At 42.0% G+C, this 17,087-nt stretch overlaps 1 protein-coding gene across 1 annotated transcript in view; it reads right to left on the bottom strand.

Annotated features, from left to right (window-relative positions):
* Positions 1 to 17,087, bottom strand: part of TXLNG (taxilin gamma) — a 57,569-nt gene that overhangs the window by 16,667 nt on the left and 23,815 nt on the right. Inside the window, exons 2-4 of the mRNA XM_050777649.1 lie at positions 10,993 to 11,296; positions 9,297 to 9,388; positions 615 to 785 (exon numbers count right to left, since the gene is read on the bottom strand). Coding sequence (XP_050633606.1) covers positions 615 to 785; positions 9,297 to 9,388; positions 10,993 to 11,296 — 567 coding nt within the window. The remainder of the gene's footprint in view (positions 1 to 614; positions 786 to 9,296; positions 9,389 to 10,992; positions 11,297 to 17,087) is intronic.

The following is a 17,087-nucleotide window of genomic DNA, read 5'->3' as shown; positions in this document are numbered from 1 at the left end:
ACTGTACATGGGGACAAGCCTGTCCCATTCTAACAGGCAGATTCCTTCCTGCGGCTCTGCTCCTTTCCTTCTTCCCCTGTTGATACCAATGAATCTCTGGATACCTATTCCCTCTTCCTTTACAATCAGCCAAGGTGTTAAGTGGTTTCCTAAAAGTACTTAGCAACTGAATAGCTGGGGGTGAACTCCTGGGCAATGCTCCACCCAAGAGTTCAGCAGGAGTTCTCCCTTCCCAGACTGTCTGTTACTAGTTTCTCATTTCACTGCAGTTTTTCCTACTTGGTGATCAGCTGTATCAGTGCTCAGCAGAAAAATGGCAATTCTGAGCTTCCTAAGCCACGGCTCTAAGCAGGAGGGCCTTGGGCATAGATTCCCTGGGGCCAAGGATGAGGCAACTAAGGCGCTCTTCCTTGAACAGGAAACCAAAACTTACGTAGAAAGAATTGGTCTTACATTTACAATGACCTCACACAAGGCATCAGGCCAAGCAAAATAAAAAGCAAGGCAGTATCTGTCTCCAAGTAGAGACAAGGATTTATTTCAGATAGGCACAAGGTTGATTATGAAATCAGCTAAGTCCCTCCTGAAAAAAACAGACAAACGAACCAACTAACCTTTAACGTCTTATTGTGACGCTGAAGTTCTCTGCAAAGAGACTCTAGCTTGCTTCTTGCCAAGATGGCCTTGCTGTGTTCACTCTGCAAGTGAACTTTCTCTTTCACAATCTGGGCTTGCTTCTTCTGCAGGATCTTCATTTGCTTCTGAACATTCCTGCTCTCCTCCAGCTAAAATTCATAAGCACTTTACATTTAGGAAGTACAGTAAAAACCTTACAGTTATGGCTAGAAGAATTATAATGAGAGCTATGGAACACATTTTCAAAAAGTCAAATACTATAGTATAATACATTATTTATTTATTTTTTATTTTTTTTTTTTTTGAGACGGAGTCTCGCTCTGTCACCCAGGCTGGAGTGCAGTGGCCGGATCTCAGCTCACTGCAAGCTCCGCCTCCCGGGTTCACGCCATTCTCCTGCCTCAGCCTCCCGAGTAGCTGGGACTACAGGCGCCTGCCACCTCGCCCGGCTAAGTTTTTGTATTTTTAGTAGAGACGGGGTTTCACTGTGTTAGCCAGGATGGTCTCGATCTCCTGACCTCGTGATCCGCCCGTCTCGGCCTCCCAAAGTGCTGGGATTACAGGCTTGAGCCACCGTGCCCGGCCTATAATATATTATTTAAATTGTTTCATGCCATGCTACATTGCCACCCTTTTCCTCTCTTCCAGTTGTGACAGAAAAGTAAGCAAATTTAGGGTAGCAGAAAATAATCAATCTTTTTCTTTCTAAAAAAAATCCTTTAGACAGATTTAATTTTCACAACCCTTTATTATCCAGGTTTTACAGAAAAAAATGTATAAGCCTGGAGACATCAATAAGTTGCCCAACATTCTTTAATTAGTACAGATAATCAGTATGGGGTGAGGTTGGGATTTGAAGCCAGCAGCCTGAATCTCTGGCTTTCCTGACTTCTGTATTGGCCTCCTATCCCCTGGGGTCCTGAATTTTGCCAGCTTCCTGACTTCAGACACTGATCACAGATCTTCTTCCTGCTCTCAACCCAACAACTCACAAGCAACATGGGCTCCTCAACTTCTAGCTACAATCCTGTGCTTTTGGAAGGATGATGCCCTTCAACCGGATACCTCCTGCCCCAGAATTTTCCTGGGCCCACTGGGAACACTGCCCAAGTATTCTAGCCTTAACCTTTTGGAAAATAAGCCAGCCCTAGTTCTCACTGAAACCTACTCCAATGTTGAAGGCCAGGAGTGACTCAGTGCTAAAGCCAGGCATGTCCCGAATTGCTGTTTGCTGGGTGAATGTCTGTCTAGATCATTTCCTACCTGGCAAAAAACCTGCTGAAATCCAAATATTTTAACAATCAAATTTATTGTGCTTTGGGGTTTTATTTTTTTGGGGGGGGGGGTATTTTTTTTTTTATTTTCTTTGGGGGTTTATTTTTGTTATTTTTTTTTAGACAGACTATTAATCTGTTGTCCAGGCTGGAGTGCAGTGGCATAATCTCAGTTCGCTGCAGCTCCTGCCTCCCGGGTTCAAGCGATTCTCCTGCCTCAGCCTCCCAAGTAGCTAGGACTACAGGCACCTGCCACCACTCCCAGCTAATTTTTGTATTTTTAGTAGAGACAGGGTTTCACTATGTTGGCCAGGCTGGTCTCAAACTCATGACCTCAATTGATCCACCTGCCTTGGCCTCCCAAAGTGCTGGGATTACAAGCATAAGCCACCATTGCCTGGCCGGGTTTTGTTTTTGGTTTTTTGTTGTTTGTTTTTTTGAGATGGAGTTTTGCTCTTGTTGCCCAGGCTGGAGTGCAATGGCACGATCTATTGCACTCCAGCCTGGGCAACAAGAGTTAAAGCGATTCTCCTGCCTCAGCTTCCCAAGTAGCTGGGATTACAGGCATGCGCCACCATGCCCGGCTAATTTTATATTTTTAGTAGAGATGGGGTTTCTCCATGTTGGTCAGGCTGGTCTCGAACTCCCAACCTCAGGTGATCCACCCACCTCGGCCTCCCAAGTGCTGAGATTACAGGCATGAGCCACTGTGCCCGGCAGGGTTTTGTTTTTTTAAATGATGTTTTAGGAGTCAATACTATCAAGTTTTACACCCACAGGCTACTATACTGAAACAGTCATCAGAATCTAAAACTCAGTAAACAGCACTCAGGGTTCTTCGTGAGAAGAACTGCTGCAATTTTAGATATGGAACAAATCAGTCTGTTTCAAGGTTAAATCAACATGAACAGATAAGATGGCAGCCTTACTGACCTTTCAATAAAGCTTTTACTGAAAAAGGAAATGATGCTGAGTCACAATTTGAAGAGCAAGAGTGACATCTTGTGGCCTACCAAAACATATCACGCATCCTTACAGCCACATTTACAGATACCAAAAACACCTTTACTGGAATTCTTGCAGGAAAAAAATCATTGTTTTTGCATAATTTTGTAAAGCAAAATTACTGCGAACTACATGCGACCACCCAGTTTAAGAGGCTGCAGGTCCAGCACACACTAGCTGTACTTTCACCAGGGTGCGGAGCTCCTGCCTTTCCTGACCCAGGGTTAATGCAATCCTGAATCCGGTGTTCATTATTCCTTCGCTTTCCTTTCTGTATTATTTCATTTCTTCTGTGTGTACTTCTCAAAAAAAAAAAACAATCCTTTTGGTTTTAGCTGTTTTGACTTTATTGTAGCTAGTGCAGATGAGGAATTGAAATTTTCATTTTCTTTAATTTATACTAGTTTAATAAGCCACATGTGGCTGATGGCTACCGTCTTGGACAGCACAACTCGATTACATTGCTAGGACTCATCCACATTGTTGGCGTGTAGCTGCAGATCAGGACTTAGCAGATTTTTTCTGTAAAGGGCCAGCAAGTAAATAGTTTAGGCACTGCAGGCCACATATGGTCTCTGTCATGTGTTCTTTATTTTTAAACATCTTAAAAATTAAAACCATTCTTAGCTTGTGGGCAGTGTAAAAACAGACTCTGGATGGATTTGGCCCACAGGCTGTCTAATATTCTACTTTTTAAAAACACAGCACACACACAAACATACCACACAAAATAAGATCTTGTCTCTAAAAAATAAACAGTGAGCCATGATCGTGCCACTGCACTCCAGCTTGGGTGGCAGAGTGAGACCCGGTCTCAAAAATAAACAAATAGATAAAAAATAAAAACACAACACACATGGCACACGAAACTCTTTATTAATCCATCTTCTTGTATAAATGGGCATCTGGGCTGTTTCTAGGTTTTGTTATTATTCACAGTGGTATGAACATTCTCATGTGTTTCCTGGTATACACGTGTCAGGAATTTCTCTTCTGTGCACAAACATCAGAAATGAGGTTGCCGGGCAATGATTTCTAAATGTTTGATTTCACATGACAATGGAGAATTGATATTCCCAACAGCAATATATAAGAGACCATATAGATCCACATCCTCTCCAAAATAATCAGATTTCTTCATTTATGCCACTATAACAGACGTAAAATGGCATCTCATTGTGGTCCTGATTTGCATTTCCCTAATCACTTATCAGGTGGAACACCTCTTTGAATGTTTATGGACCCTTATGTTAAGGTATCTTCGTATCTTTGTTTTTCCACTTCTATGAAATGTCCCTTTCATGTCTCTCATCCAGCTTTCCATAGGGATATTTGTCCTTTTCACATTAGTGTTCTTTAGATATTCTTGATACTAAATCTCCTGCTGGTTATATTTGTTGGAAATATGTTCTCTCCAGTTTGTAATGTCTTCTCGCTCTTTTTTTTTTTTTTTTTTTTTGAGATGAAGTCTCACTCTGTTGCCCAGGCTGGAGTGCAGTGGCGTGATCTTGGCTCACTGCAACTTCCACCTCCCCAGTTCAAGCAACTCTCCTGCCTCAACCTCCTGAGAAGCTGGAACTACAGGCGCGCTACCACCACACCCGGCTTTTTTTTTTTTAATTTTTTTAGTAGAGACGGGCTTTCACCATATTGGCCAGGCTCGTCTTGAACTCCTGACCTCGTGATCCGCCTGCCTCAGCCGCCCAAAGCGCTGGATTACAGGTGTGAGCCACCAAGCCTGGCCATCTTCTCACTTTTTTCAGGGCATCTCTTGACAAAAAGAGAGTCTTGATTTCAATAAAGCCAATTTGTACAATCTTTCCTCTGACAATGCTTTTTGTGCTATAAGAAATATTTCCTTAACTCAAGATTGGAAAAATATTTACCTATTGATAAGTCAAAATAATATCTAAAAATTTTAAAGCTTAATTTTTGACATTTAAGCCTCTAATCTATTTGGAATTGATTGTTGCCTCGGGTGTGTAAGGATCTAATTTCACTTTTTTCTCATAAGGAGAACCTTTTTTTTTTTTTTGGAGATAGCATCTTGCTCTGTCGCCCAGGCTAGGGTGCCATATGGCACGAACTCACTGCAGCTTCCAATTCCTGGGCTCAAGTGATTCTTCCACTTCAGCCTCCCAAGTAGCTGGGACTACAGGCGTGAGTGTGTGTGTGTGAGTGTGTGTGTGTACAGGGTCTTGCGACATTGCCCAGGCTGGTCTTGAACTCCTGATAGCAAGTAATCCTGCTTCAGCCTCCCGAAGTGCAGACATTACAGGGCTGAGCTACCATACCCGGCCAGGATAACCACTTTTTAAGTTACATTAATATGAGGACGGCAATTCTCCCCCAAATGTATCTACAGATTCTGTGAAATGCTCTTTGAAATCCCAAATAGTGCCCCCCAACACACGGAACTACTAAATTGAATCTAAAATCTATAGAGAGTAAAGGGCCAAGAAGAGCCAAGATACTTCAGAAGAAAAGAGTAAGGAGAATGGAACCTACCCAAGCATACATTAAGATTATTACACTATAATAATCTATACAAACTGACTACAGGATGGGAAAGAAAAGCATTATAAAGTACTTAAGGATCATGTTAATGGTATCCACAGCTAAAAGCAAAATGCTACAATTTCATGAATCTGTGTGATCTGGTGAACATGTTGGCCATAGGGTCTCCCCAATGGACAATCCCAGTTACAGTGCACAGAAATCCATTCCAACTGCTCCACAAAACAGTTATGCATGTCAGTGCAACAAGCACAATGACATCAGATGATATGTGTCACAAAAGGGCAGAGGACAGTGATGGCAAAAGGGAACTTTTCAGAATAATCCTTGGGAAAGGCTATGACTCCCTTGGTGGCCTCACTGCTATACAACCTATATATACTCTACCTTTCTTTCTTTCTTTTTTTTTTTTTTTGAGACAGAGTTTCACTCTTGTTGCCCAGGCTGGAGTGCAATGGCACGATCTCAGCTCACCACAACCTCCGCCTCCTGGGTTGGAGCGATTCTCCTGCCTCAGCCTCCTGAGTAGCTGGGATTACAGGCATGCGCCACCACGCCCAGCTAATTTTGTATTTTTAGTAGAGACGGGGTTTCTCCATGTTGGTAAGGCTGGTCTCGAACTCCTGACCTCAGGTGATCCACCTGCCTTGGCCTCCCAAAGTGCTGGGATTACAGGCGTGAGCCACCATGCCCAGCCTATATCTACCTTTTAAGTGAAATATGTGCTAGCTTCAAGAAATCAAGCTTTAGAACATTTTCTGGAAACAATACATATTTTGTTTTTCAAATTTTCGGCACAAATCTGTATAAAAGAGAGATTACTCACTAGGCAAGTCTTCGATGTGTCACATCCTGAAATGAACACAGTCATTACTGCTGGTGCTTAGCAATAACCAAACCCACAATCAAAACAATAAAATCAAAAGCCACAAACAAAAACACCCTACGCCCCTGCTACTTCAAGTGTGATCCAAGGTCTGGCAGCATCATCACTGTTGCCCGGGCATTTGTTAAAATGCAGATCCTCAGGCCCCAACCAAGACCTAGTGAATGAGAATGTGCATTTTTTTTTTTTTTTTTTTTTTTTTTTTGTATTTTTTTTAGTAGAGACAGGGTTTCAATGTGTTTGCCAGGATGGTCTCGATCTCCTGACCTCGTGATCCGCCCGTCTCGGCCTCCCAAAGTGCTGGGATTACAGGCTTGAGCCACCGCGCCCGGCCGAGAATGTGCATTTTAACCAAAAGTTCAACGATCGGTGTGAGTCTGAGAACAACTATCCCAGATCACTATTTGTTCTCTCTTCTAACTAATTCAAGGCTGTCTGTCATTGTCACATCACTGGGTTGGGTAGCTAACCTTTGACACCGCTTTTTCTGGTTTTTACTCTTTTCTCCATTTTTTCTTTTCCCTTTTCTATTCTTGTCTTTCTTCTTTTTCCACCATTTCTTGCATGATTCTCCCCATGTGAAAGGCACCAAGGGGAACTGGCTTCCACAGACAATGGAAGCATTCCTTTCCTGAAGCCATCAATCCAACCACGCTGTTTTCTTCCATCTTTGCATTTGTGACTGTTCTGGGACATTTTCACTGATGCACAGGGCGTGCTGTTGCTACAAACAGTGGAAGGTGCCAGGCTGCTGAATGCCAGCTAAGTGAGGTATACCTGGACCACTTCAGGTATACCTGGACCACTTCATAAACTAAGGGAAAGTAACTGTCATTCTTTTTTTTTTTTTTTTTTGAGACAGAGTCTCACTGTCACCCAGGCTGGAGTGCAGTGGCGTGATCTCAGCTGACTGCAAGCTCCGCCTCCCGGGTTCCCGCCATTCTCCTGTCTCAGCCTCCCCAGTAGCTGGGACTACAGGCGCCCGCCACCACGCCCGGCTACCTTTTTTTGTATTTTTAGTAGAGACAGGTTTTCACCATGTTAGCCAGGACGCTCTCAATCTCCTGACCTCGTGATCCGCCCACCTTGGCCTCCCAAAGTGCTGGGATTACAGGTATGAGCCACCTTGCCTGGCCTGTAACTGTCATTCTTGAAGCAACAAACTAATAGGATTTAGTTTTTGTTTTTTTTTTGGTTTTTTTGAGCTAATCATTGATTTAAAAAACGTAATGGCGTAGGTCGAGCGCGGTGGCTCATGCCTGTAATCCCAGCACTTTGGGAGACCGAGGTGGGTGGATCACGAAGTCAGGAGATCGAGATCATCCTGGCTAACACAGTGAAACCCTGTCTCTACTAAAAACACAAAAAATTAGCCAGGCGTAGTGGCGGGCACCTGTAGTCCCAGCTACTCGGGAGGTTGAGGCAGGAGAATGGTGTGAACCCAGGAGGTGGAGCTTGCAGTGAGCCGAGATTGCACTACTGTGCTCCAGCCTGGGCGACAGAGTGAGACTCCGTCTCAAAAAAAAAAAAAAAAAAAAAAAAAAATATATATATATATATATATATATATATAGGCTTCTGATACGGAATTAACTGTTTTAACAGATGAAGATGCACATAAATTGTACATGAGAATTCACCTAAGTATTTCACAAAAGCCAATAATGCCAGCATTTATATTAGAACCACTTATTCTAAAAGTTTCCCCCAACCATTCCCTCCAAGGATTCTATGACTTTCCCATTCTTCAATTCATATAGGATGGCAGGGTTTCCAAGTTGAAACTACCTTCACGGGCTGGGCACGGTGGCTCACGCCTGTAATTCCAGCACTTTGGGAGGCCACGGCAGGCGGATCACGAGGTCAGGAGATGGAGAGCATCCTGGTTAACACGGTGAAACCCCGTCTCTACTAAAAATACAAAAAATTAGCCAGGCGTGGTGGCACGCACCTGTAGTCCCAGCTACTCAGGAGGCTGAGGCAGGAGAATCGCTTGAACCCGGGAAGCGGAGGTTACAGTTAGCCAAGATCACGCCACTGAAATCCAGCCTGGGGGACACAGCGAGACTCCGTCTCAAAAAAAAAAAAAAAAAAAAAAAAAAGAAAGAAAGAAAGAAAGAAAGAAAGAAACTCCAAAAACAGAATTAATGCTACCTGTAATAATGTAGCTGAGAACAAACTCTTTGATAAGGTCAATGTTTTTTGGAAGATGGAAAAAAGGATGCTTGACACACAGTAGATGCTAAATAAGTATTTCTTTTTTGAGACAGAGTCTCGCTCTGTCGCCCAGGCTGGAGTGCAATGGTGCGATCTCGGCTCACTGCAAGTTCTGCCTTCCAGGTTCACGCCATTCTCCTGCCTCAGCCTCCTGAGTAGCTGGGACTACAGGCACCCGCCACCAAGCTTAGCTAATGTTTTTGTATTTTTAGTAGAGACGGGGGTTTCACCATGTTAGCCAGATGGTCTCGATCTCCTGACCTCGCGATCCGCCCGCCTCAGCCTCCCAAAGTGCGGGGATTACAGGCGTGAGCCACCGCACCCGGCCGCTAAATAAGTATTTCTGAGACACAGTATTGTTTTAGCAGACGATTTCATGTAACTCACAATCTCAATCAAAACAGCCCTTGATCTCTAGAATTCCACTAGGAAAAGTTTAAGACAGGAACCACCTCACCCCAACTGAGTGGCACCTAAGGCATCACAACATAACAATGCAAAGGCTGACTTATACTCTAAAACTGAGTTTTAGAAAATCTTTGCCACATCTTAGTATTACAATGTTCCCTAAATACTACCTCATAAAATGAAACTATACAACCAACAAAAAGCCCCAACAAAGCAGATTCTCTTCTTCAATTTCAGAATAAAATACAATTTTACATTTAAGGCCATATCAAATTTGTACTTTAAGAAACTTACCAAGCACACACACATTTCACTATATTTTATATGGCTCACATCCTTGACTTAATACTCACAAGATCAGCATATTTCTTACAGAGAGCTGCCAGCTTCTCCTCTGGGGTTGAAAGGGTGTTTAGGGCTTGCATCAGTAATAAAACTTCTTTTCCTGATGATTAACAAGAAAAGAAATAAGTCCCAGAAGAATGAGATCAAATCTAACCTGTAAATTCTACTAACGATTCCTGTGCTCTGACATCCAGAGTAAAGTAACTTACACCTATGATTATAAACAAGAGATTTACCAGCTCAATGAAAAAGGCAATTTTTAAATTCTGGATTAGCAGGCCTCGCTCCCCTCCCCACCCCCACCCCAAATTTCTTAACTGACTCACTAACACTGCTAGCTATTTTTAAGAACTCTGGTTAAAAGCTTATAAATTTCCTTGCCTAATCACTGATGTCCAAGTTAAGACAAAGGGCAAGTTACAAATTGCATGGAAATTTTTTTAAAGCTTCCTCCTAACCAAGTTCGAATATAGAAGCAAGTTCAAAGGGAGTTTCCGTTGGTACTACACTTTGCCTAAGACACACATAATCACAGGTGAACATATCTTTTCCTATGAACAATTTTAAAACGTATGCTTTTCTTATGATTTACTAAGTGTATTCTATGTGTTAACTAAGGTCAACTAACTAAAGGATGACAAGATAGCTCTTCCCGTGGGGAAAAGACCTTAACAATACTGTAAGGACTTTGGCAGAGAGAGGCAGGTGGCTGAGACAGGAGGGGACTAATGGCATTTCAAAGTACAGGGTAATCTTTTATTTCTTAAGCTAGGTGATAGGTACCATTTTTATTTTTGTAATGTTCATTCTTGTATGTAAGATATTGCATCAAAATATGTATCTTAAAATAATTCTGGCCGGGCGCGGTGGCTCAAGCCTGTAATCCCAGCACTTTGGGAGGCCGAGACGGGCGGATCATGAGGTCAGGAGATCGAGACCATCCTGGCTAACACGGTGAAACCCCGTCTCTACTAAAAAATACAAAAAACTAGCCGGGCGAAGTGGCGGGCGCCTGTAGTCCCAGCTACTTGGGAGGCTGAGGCAGGAGAATGGCGCGTACCCGGGAGGCGGAGCTTGCAGTGAGCTGAGATCCGGCCACTGCACTCCAGCCTGGGTGACAGAGCATGACTCCGTCTCAAAAAAAAAAAAAAAAAAAAAAAAAAAAAAAAAAATTCTGACATATGGACTGCCGTGGGGGGGAAAGAGTGACTTCAAAAAAGAATGCTTTTCTACTCATATAAAATTTTATTAGTGAAATCTTCTCTCATTTAACCCAAAGTCAATAAGACCTTTAAGAGACGATTAAACACGATTACTGAATATGATCAGAAATAACTGCAGTGTGGCCGGGCACAGAGGCTCACACCTGAAATCTCAGCACTTTGGGAGGCCAAGGCAGGAGAGGACTGCTTGAGCTTAGGAGTTTGAGACCAGCCTGGGCAACACAGTGAGACCCTGTCTCTAAAAAAAAAAATTTTTAATTAGCCAATTCTTGATTATTTTGGAAAAAAAGCTAAGCGTCCTCCCTGCTGTTTTGGCCTCCTGCACATAACTGCAGCAGACACATGGACTAACCTCACTGAAGACACTAGGTGTGTTGGCTAAGCACCTCTAAAGTGGTTGTGTTCAAAATGATCTGGGCTGCAGAAAACACAAGCAAAATGATTAGCATGTGAAACGTCCAACCACTGAACGGATTATTACCTAAGGTTTTTTCTTTGTTCCTGTTGCACTCTGAATCTTGCTGACCATCAGGGGGATCTGTTCGAGCTTCTCCCCCAGGGATTTCCTCTCTTGACTCTTGTGTGCAGTATGCTGGGCTCACCAAATTCCTGTTCTCTGTTATAAAGTCACTGCCTTCATCCTCTTCCAATGAATGCTTGTTACTTGTGCCACCACAATTTGAGTCTTGATGTTGAAGAATATCATTTGATTGAGAGTTACACAACATATCTGCTTTCACCCCTAGCCCACAAATTCCAGCTTCTTCCATTGTGCCAATTTCAAACTAGAGGAAAGGAGAAGGAGAAAAAAGATGGAGAAGGGGTTAAATCAAATGTAATCAATGTTCACAAGCAACGGAACATCATAGCCTGACGGTTTTTTCTTCCTTAGTGGTATGCAAAATTGATGTAAATATGGTACTTTCTAGGTTTCACTGAGACGTGACCTAACTATAAAGTATAAGGAAATTAAAGTTAAAATGAATCACACAACTATGCAGTACCAAAGGAGGCAAGAAAGCCAGTTAGTTATAAATCTAAATTGATTTCCATATAAAAATTCACCACTTAACATAATTAGCACCTTAACAGAAGTGAAACTGTCCCCAGTTAATGAATATTAATTATTCTGATCTTATCCTCAAGGAGAGAGTACAGCAGGGATAGCTAGCTAGCTATCCATTAAAATCCCATGCTCCCCCAAGTTCCTGTGGAGCTGACACTATGAGACAAGTGCCCAGCCAGGGACTACATTCCCCAGGCCCCTTACACCAAGGGGCGACTTCCGCATGAAGTTCCCACCAACTGAATGTGGGTATAGGACACGACTGTCCTTTCTGTAACAAGACTTTTATTCTCAGAAGCACAAGTTCTTTCTCCACCATCTCTCCCCAACTCTGGTAAAACGTAGACATCTCCAAGACCCTAAGGGATGGCAGAGCCACAGGATAAATGCAGCCTGGGCCTCCATATCCTATGTACATACAGGAAAGCCACCTTACTTACAAAGAAAACCTACACTGGAGTATAGGTGAACAAGAAATAAACTTCTCTCATGCTAAGCCATGGATATTTTGAGACTGATATTTTAAGCAACTATCCCAGCCTTCATACAGGTAATACACATGGTAAAGATGCCTTTATTCCAGTATGTTATTCTTACGTCAGTAATTTTACCTTACTCTCTCTTCTATCACATTGTTAACCCTATTTGAGTTTTTTCCCCTTGTGAACACTACCTGGTCATGATGTGGCACAAATTTAAATTCTGTGCATTTACTCTCCATATGAAAGAGGGCCTCTTCCTTTTCTGAATAATACAGTTGAGGTGAGGAGGTGTTTAGTATCCTTCTCTTATCACAAATGGACAAAAGCTACATTCAAAAATGTATGGGAGAGCAGATACTTGAGATTTTAGGTTATAATCATTTTATGCAACTGAAGAAGTCAAAATATCAAAGTAGGAGGGGATGGAGAAGTTAAGGAAAATAAAATCTTATATTTTATAGTCTAATGTTGATAAATCCAATACTGTGCTTTCATAAGAACAAATTGGCAAGGACACTTTGAAAAACTCTTTGGCAATATGGATACCTTCTAACCTAGTTAACTCTACTCCTGGGATTTTGCCCAAGTGTGTACATATGTGTATCCAAAGGCCAAGAATAAAGGAGCACTATTCGTAATAGCTCCAAAATGGAATCAACCCAAATTGCTATCAGTAGCAGAATGGATAAACTGTAGTATATAAGCAGTAAGAATGAACTACTGTTAGATGCAACCACATAGATGAGTTTCACAGACCTATGTTGTGAAAAAGGTGCCAGAAGAGTATCTACTATAGGAAATCATTTATGTATAAAGTTCGAAAACAAGCCAAGTTAATAAATGGTGCTAGAAATCAGGATAGCGGTTACCATTGGGGGTGGGGCCTCCTAGGGTGCTTGTAGTGTTCTATTTCTTGGTCTAAATGAGGTTGACGCATTCACTTTGTGAAAATTCATTAAGCCTAACATTTATGATTTGTATACTTTTCTCAATTTATGTTTTATTTCAGTAAAGCTTATTTTAAAAGTTGCAATTTATACATTATTCAAGAGGAACCAAAACAAATATTTTCCTCTAAGAAGACAGATTAAAGATACGCTGCTTTTCATGACACTTCTAAAATAATGTACATGTAATACTTTGATTTCTTAAAAAAAGTAACACATTAAGGGGAAATGGGTTATCTATTTCAGTTATGGTTTGATGCCACACTCTAAGTCTAATTCAGATAAAAAAACTTACAAATACTGAAACTCTTAAATTATTTGAAAAGATTTCAAAAATTCACTTCCATATGTATCATATTCTATAGAGCAATGTTTCTCAAGCATAACCCATAAAGTTTTTCAAAAATTCACGATGGCACGCATCGTGGCACATGCCTGTAGTCCTAGTTGTTTGGGGGGCTAAGGCAAGTCTGAGGACAGCCTGGGCAATACAGTGAGACCTCATCTCTTGGGGTGGGAGAGGATTCACAATCAAGTTTCAGGAAAAATCATTTGTATGATTTCACTACTGTAGAAACTTCTTAAAATTGTTAATAGGCCGGGCGAGGTGGCTCATGCCTATAATCCCAGCACTTTGGGAGGCTGAGGTGGGCAAATCACTTGAGGTCAGGAGTTTAAGACCAGCCTGGCCAACATGGTGAAACCCCGTCTCTACTAAAAATACAAAAATTAGCCGGGCAGAGGTTGTAGTGAGCCGAGATTGCGCCATTGCACTCCAGCCTGGGTGATAAAGCGAGACTCCATCTCAAAAAAAAAAAAAAAAAATCATTAATATACCCGAATAACATACTATAGCAGTATTATTAACAGAACAGGTGCAAAGTGATAATTTCAATGCTACATTTCACATGTAACTACTAGTTTCGCCTCTACTTTAATCAAATATTAAAATGTCATGTACTAATTGGGTGCACAGATATATAAAGAGACCCTTTACACAAAAGCAATAGAGAGGGAAAAAGTGAGTACTATTAATACCATTTTCCCCAATTTTAAAAAAAAAAATTTTCGGACAGGCGCAGTGGCTTACGCCTGTAATCCCAACACTTTGGGAGACCGAGACGGGCAGATCACGAGGTTAGGAGTTGAAGACAAGCCTGACCAACATGGTGAAACCCCACCTCTACTACAAATACAAAAATTAGCCGGGCATGGTGGAGCACGCCTGTAATTCCAGCTACTCGGGAAGCTGAGGCAGGAGAATTGCTTGAACCCGGGAAGCGGAGGTTGCAGTGAGCTGAGATCACGCCACTGCACTCCAGCCTGGGTGACACAGCAAGACTCCATCTCAAAAATAATAATAATAGTAGTTTCAAACCTATTCCCTGAAACCCATTAGGTATAAGAATGGCACTACAGGCCGATCGCGGTGGCTCACGCCTGTAATCCCAGCACTTTGGGAGGCCGAGGCAAGCAGATCACCCAAGGTCAAGAGTTCAAGAACAGCCTGGCCAACATGGTGAAACCCCGTTTCTACTAAATACACAAAAATCAGCCGGCCGTGGTGGCGCATGCCTTTAATCCCAGATACTCAGGAAGCTGAGGCCAAAGAACTGCTTGAACCTGGGAGGCAGAGGTTGCAGTGAGCCGAGATTGCGTCATTGCACTCCAGCCTGGGCGATAAGAATGAAAACTCCGTCTCAAAAAAAAAAAAAAAAGACTCAAAGAAGACCAAAAAACTATTGTGTAATAATAGCTGGTGCCATATGGCATAAACAAGAACATTAAATTAATCTGTATATTGCACAAATACCACATCACCTATTTTCCTTTTAATGTATGTCATCACTTCCTATTTGTAGTTAATACTTCTGATTTTTTTTGTCTTTCCAGACACTCCTGCCTCTGAACTCCTATCACATACTACAATATCACATATTTGATGTATACATCCTCCTAGGTAGCAACAGCTTCTTATGCACAAATAGTACTCAAATGCCAACTGATGAGGAGCATACAGGGGCAAAAATGGCTGCTGAAAACAGTCCACGAAAAGAACCTAGGCATTAATACACAAGTTAAAGAAAATACCACTACTGGCCAGGCACGGTGGCTCATGCCTGTAACCCAGAAATTTGGGGGGCTGAGGTGGGTAGATCACTTGAGGTCAGGAGTTCAAGACCAGCCTGGCCAACATGGCAAAACACCATCTCTGGTAAAAATATAAAAATTAGCTGGGCATGGTGGTACATGCCTGGAATCCCAGTTTACTCGGGAGGCTGAGGCACAAGAATTGTTTGAACCCAGGAGGTAGAGGCTGCAGTGAGCTGAGATCACACCACTGCACTCCAGTCTGGGATACAGAGAGAGACTCTGTCTCAAAAAAAAAAGAAAAAAGAAAAAAGAAAATACCACTATTTTTATCATTAGAAGCAAGACAGTATTACATTTCCCTTCTCTCTTGTACAACTAATTTTGATGTAGTATTGGGGTATTTTTTACATTTGCTAATGGAAGATATACTTTGGCTCTACAAAATCCTTTTGTTTATTAATAAACCCAGTTCCAACAGGACTTGATTCACACCACAGTCTACAAATACTCTTGAAATAGCAGGCCCCAATTTTTCTACCCCAAGGACTATTCAATTAACAACCTATACTTGAGGCTCTGTACCTGGGCTATTGAATATTAAGCAAATTCTTAGGCCAATAACTTTATTAAATTGTAAATGATTTCTCAGACCTCATCTCCTCAACCAGAGAATTCTATATCATATGCCCAGTACAATTTCCTACTCTGTCTTCTCTCTCTGATGCCCATTCTGGACGCCTTTTCTTGGATCAATCTCTTATATAAATAATAGTAGTAGCAGCTAACAAACAGTAACTAGTACATCCAGGCACTACTGTGAGAACTTTCCTATATTAACTAGCTTAATCCTCACAACAATGCCACAAGGTAGGCACTATTATTTTCTCCATTTTAGAGATGAGCAAACTATGGCATGTAAAGTTAAGTATCCTGCCTAAGGTCACAGTTAGTAAACTGCAGAGCAAAGATTTGAACTCTAGCAGTCTAGCTGCCGAGTCCATGCTCTTAACTACAAAAATATACCGCTTCATAATTACCCTTTGTCTACCACTGTTCAAACATCCTTGTCCTGGCCCAGCCATCTTAGAGAAGCCTATTTAATAATGGGAAGAGATTCTCCCAAAATACGATGTACAAAAATGAATTACAAAACAGAATGTACTGTATATTTTGTATACGCAGTATATATATGTATACAGATGCTCCTCAACATACGTTGGGGTTACACAGTGATAAATCCATCCTAAAGTCAACAATGCAAGTTGAACCACAGTAAGCCAGGAACCATATGTGTGCATGTACGTATGTATATACACACACTCACAGAGAAGTGTTGGAAGAAAATATCTTGGCCTGGCGTGGTGGCTCACACCTGTAATCCTAGCACTTTGGGAGGCTGAGGCAGGCAGATAACCTGAGGTCAGGAGTTCGAGGCCAGCCTGGCCAACATGGTGAAACCCCATCTCTACTAAAAATACAAAAATTAGCCAGGCGTGGTGGCGGGTGCCTGTAATTCCAGCTACTCGGGAGGCTGAGGCAGGATAATTGCTTGAACCTGGGAGACGGAGGTTGCAGAGAGCCGAGATCACACCACTGTACTCCAACCTGGGCAACAGAGCGAGACTTCATCTCAAAAAAAAAGAATAAATAAATAAGATATCATTTTACACATCAAAAACTTCGACAACACTGTTGGAGAGGGTGTGGGGCATTCTCAAGCATTCCTGGTGGGAGGATAAATTGACTTAACCACCAAGGAGTCCAGTTGCGGAAGGGACTGACCGGGAACCAGCACAAAGGAACCTCTGGGGTGTTGGCAATGCTCTGTATCTTGATGGGGATTTGAGTTACAGAGCTGCATGCATTTGCTAAAATTTAGCACATATACACTTCTGAAGGCTTCATGGGTGAAGCGACAGTTAAATGGACAGATAACTGAAAAAGCAACCAGAGTAAAATGTCAAAGGTAAAATCTAGGTGGTGGAAA

This window comes from Macaca thibetana, chromosome X (genome assembly GCF_024542745.1).
Source record: "Macaca thibetana thibetana isolate TM-01 chromosome X, ASM2454274v1, whole genome shotgun sequence".
Taxonomy (NCBI): domain Eukaryota; kingdom Metazoa; phylum Chordata; class Mammalia; order Primates; family Cercopithecidae; genus Macaca; species Macaca thibetana.
The sequence above is the reverse complement of the archived record's forward strand: the minus strand, read 5'-3'. Positions and strand labels throughout refer to the sequence as shown.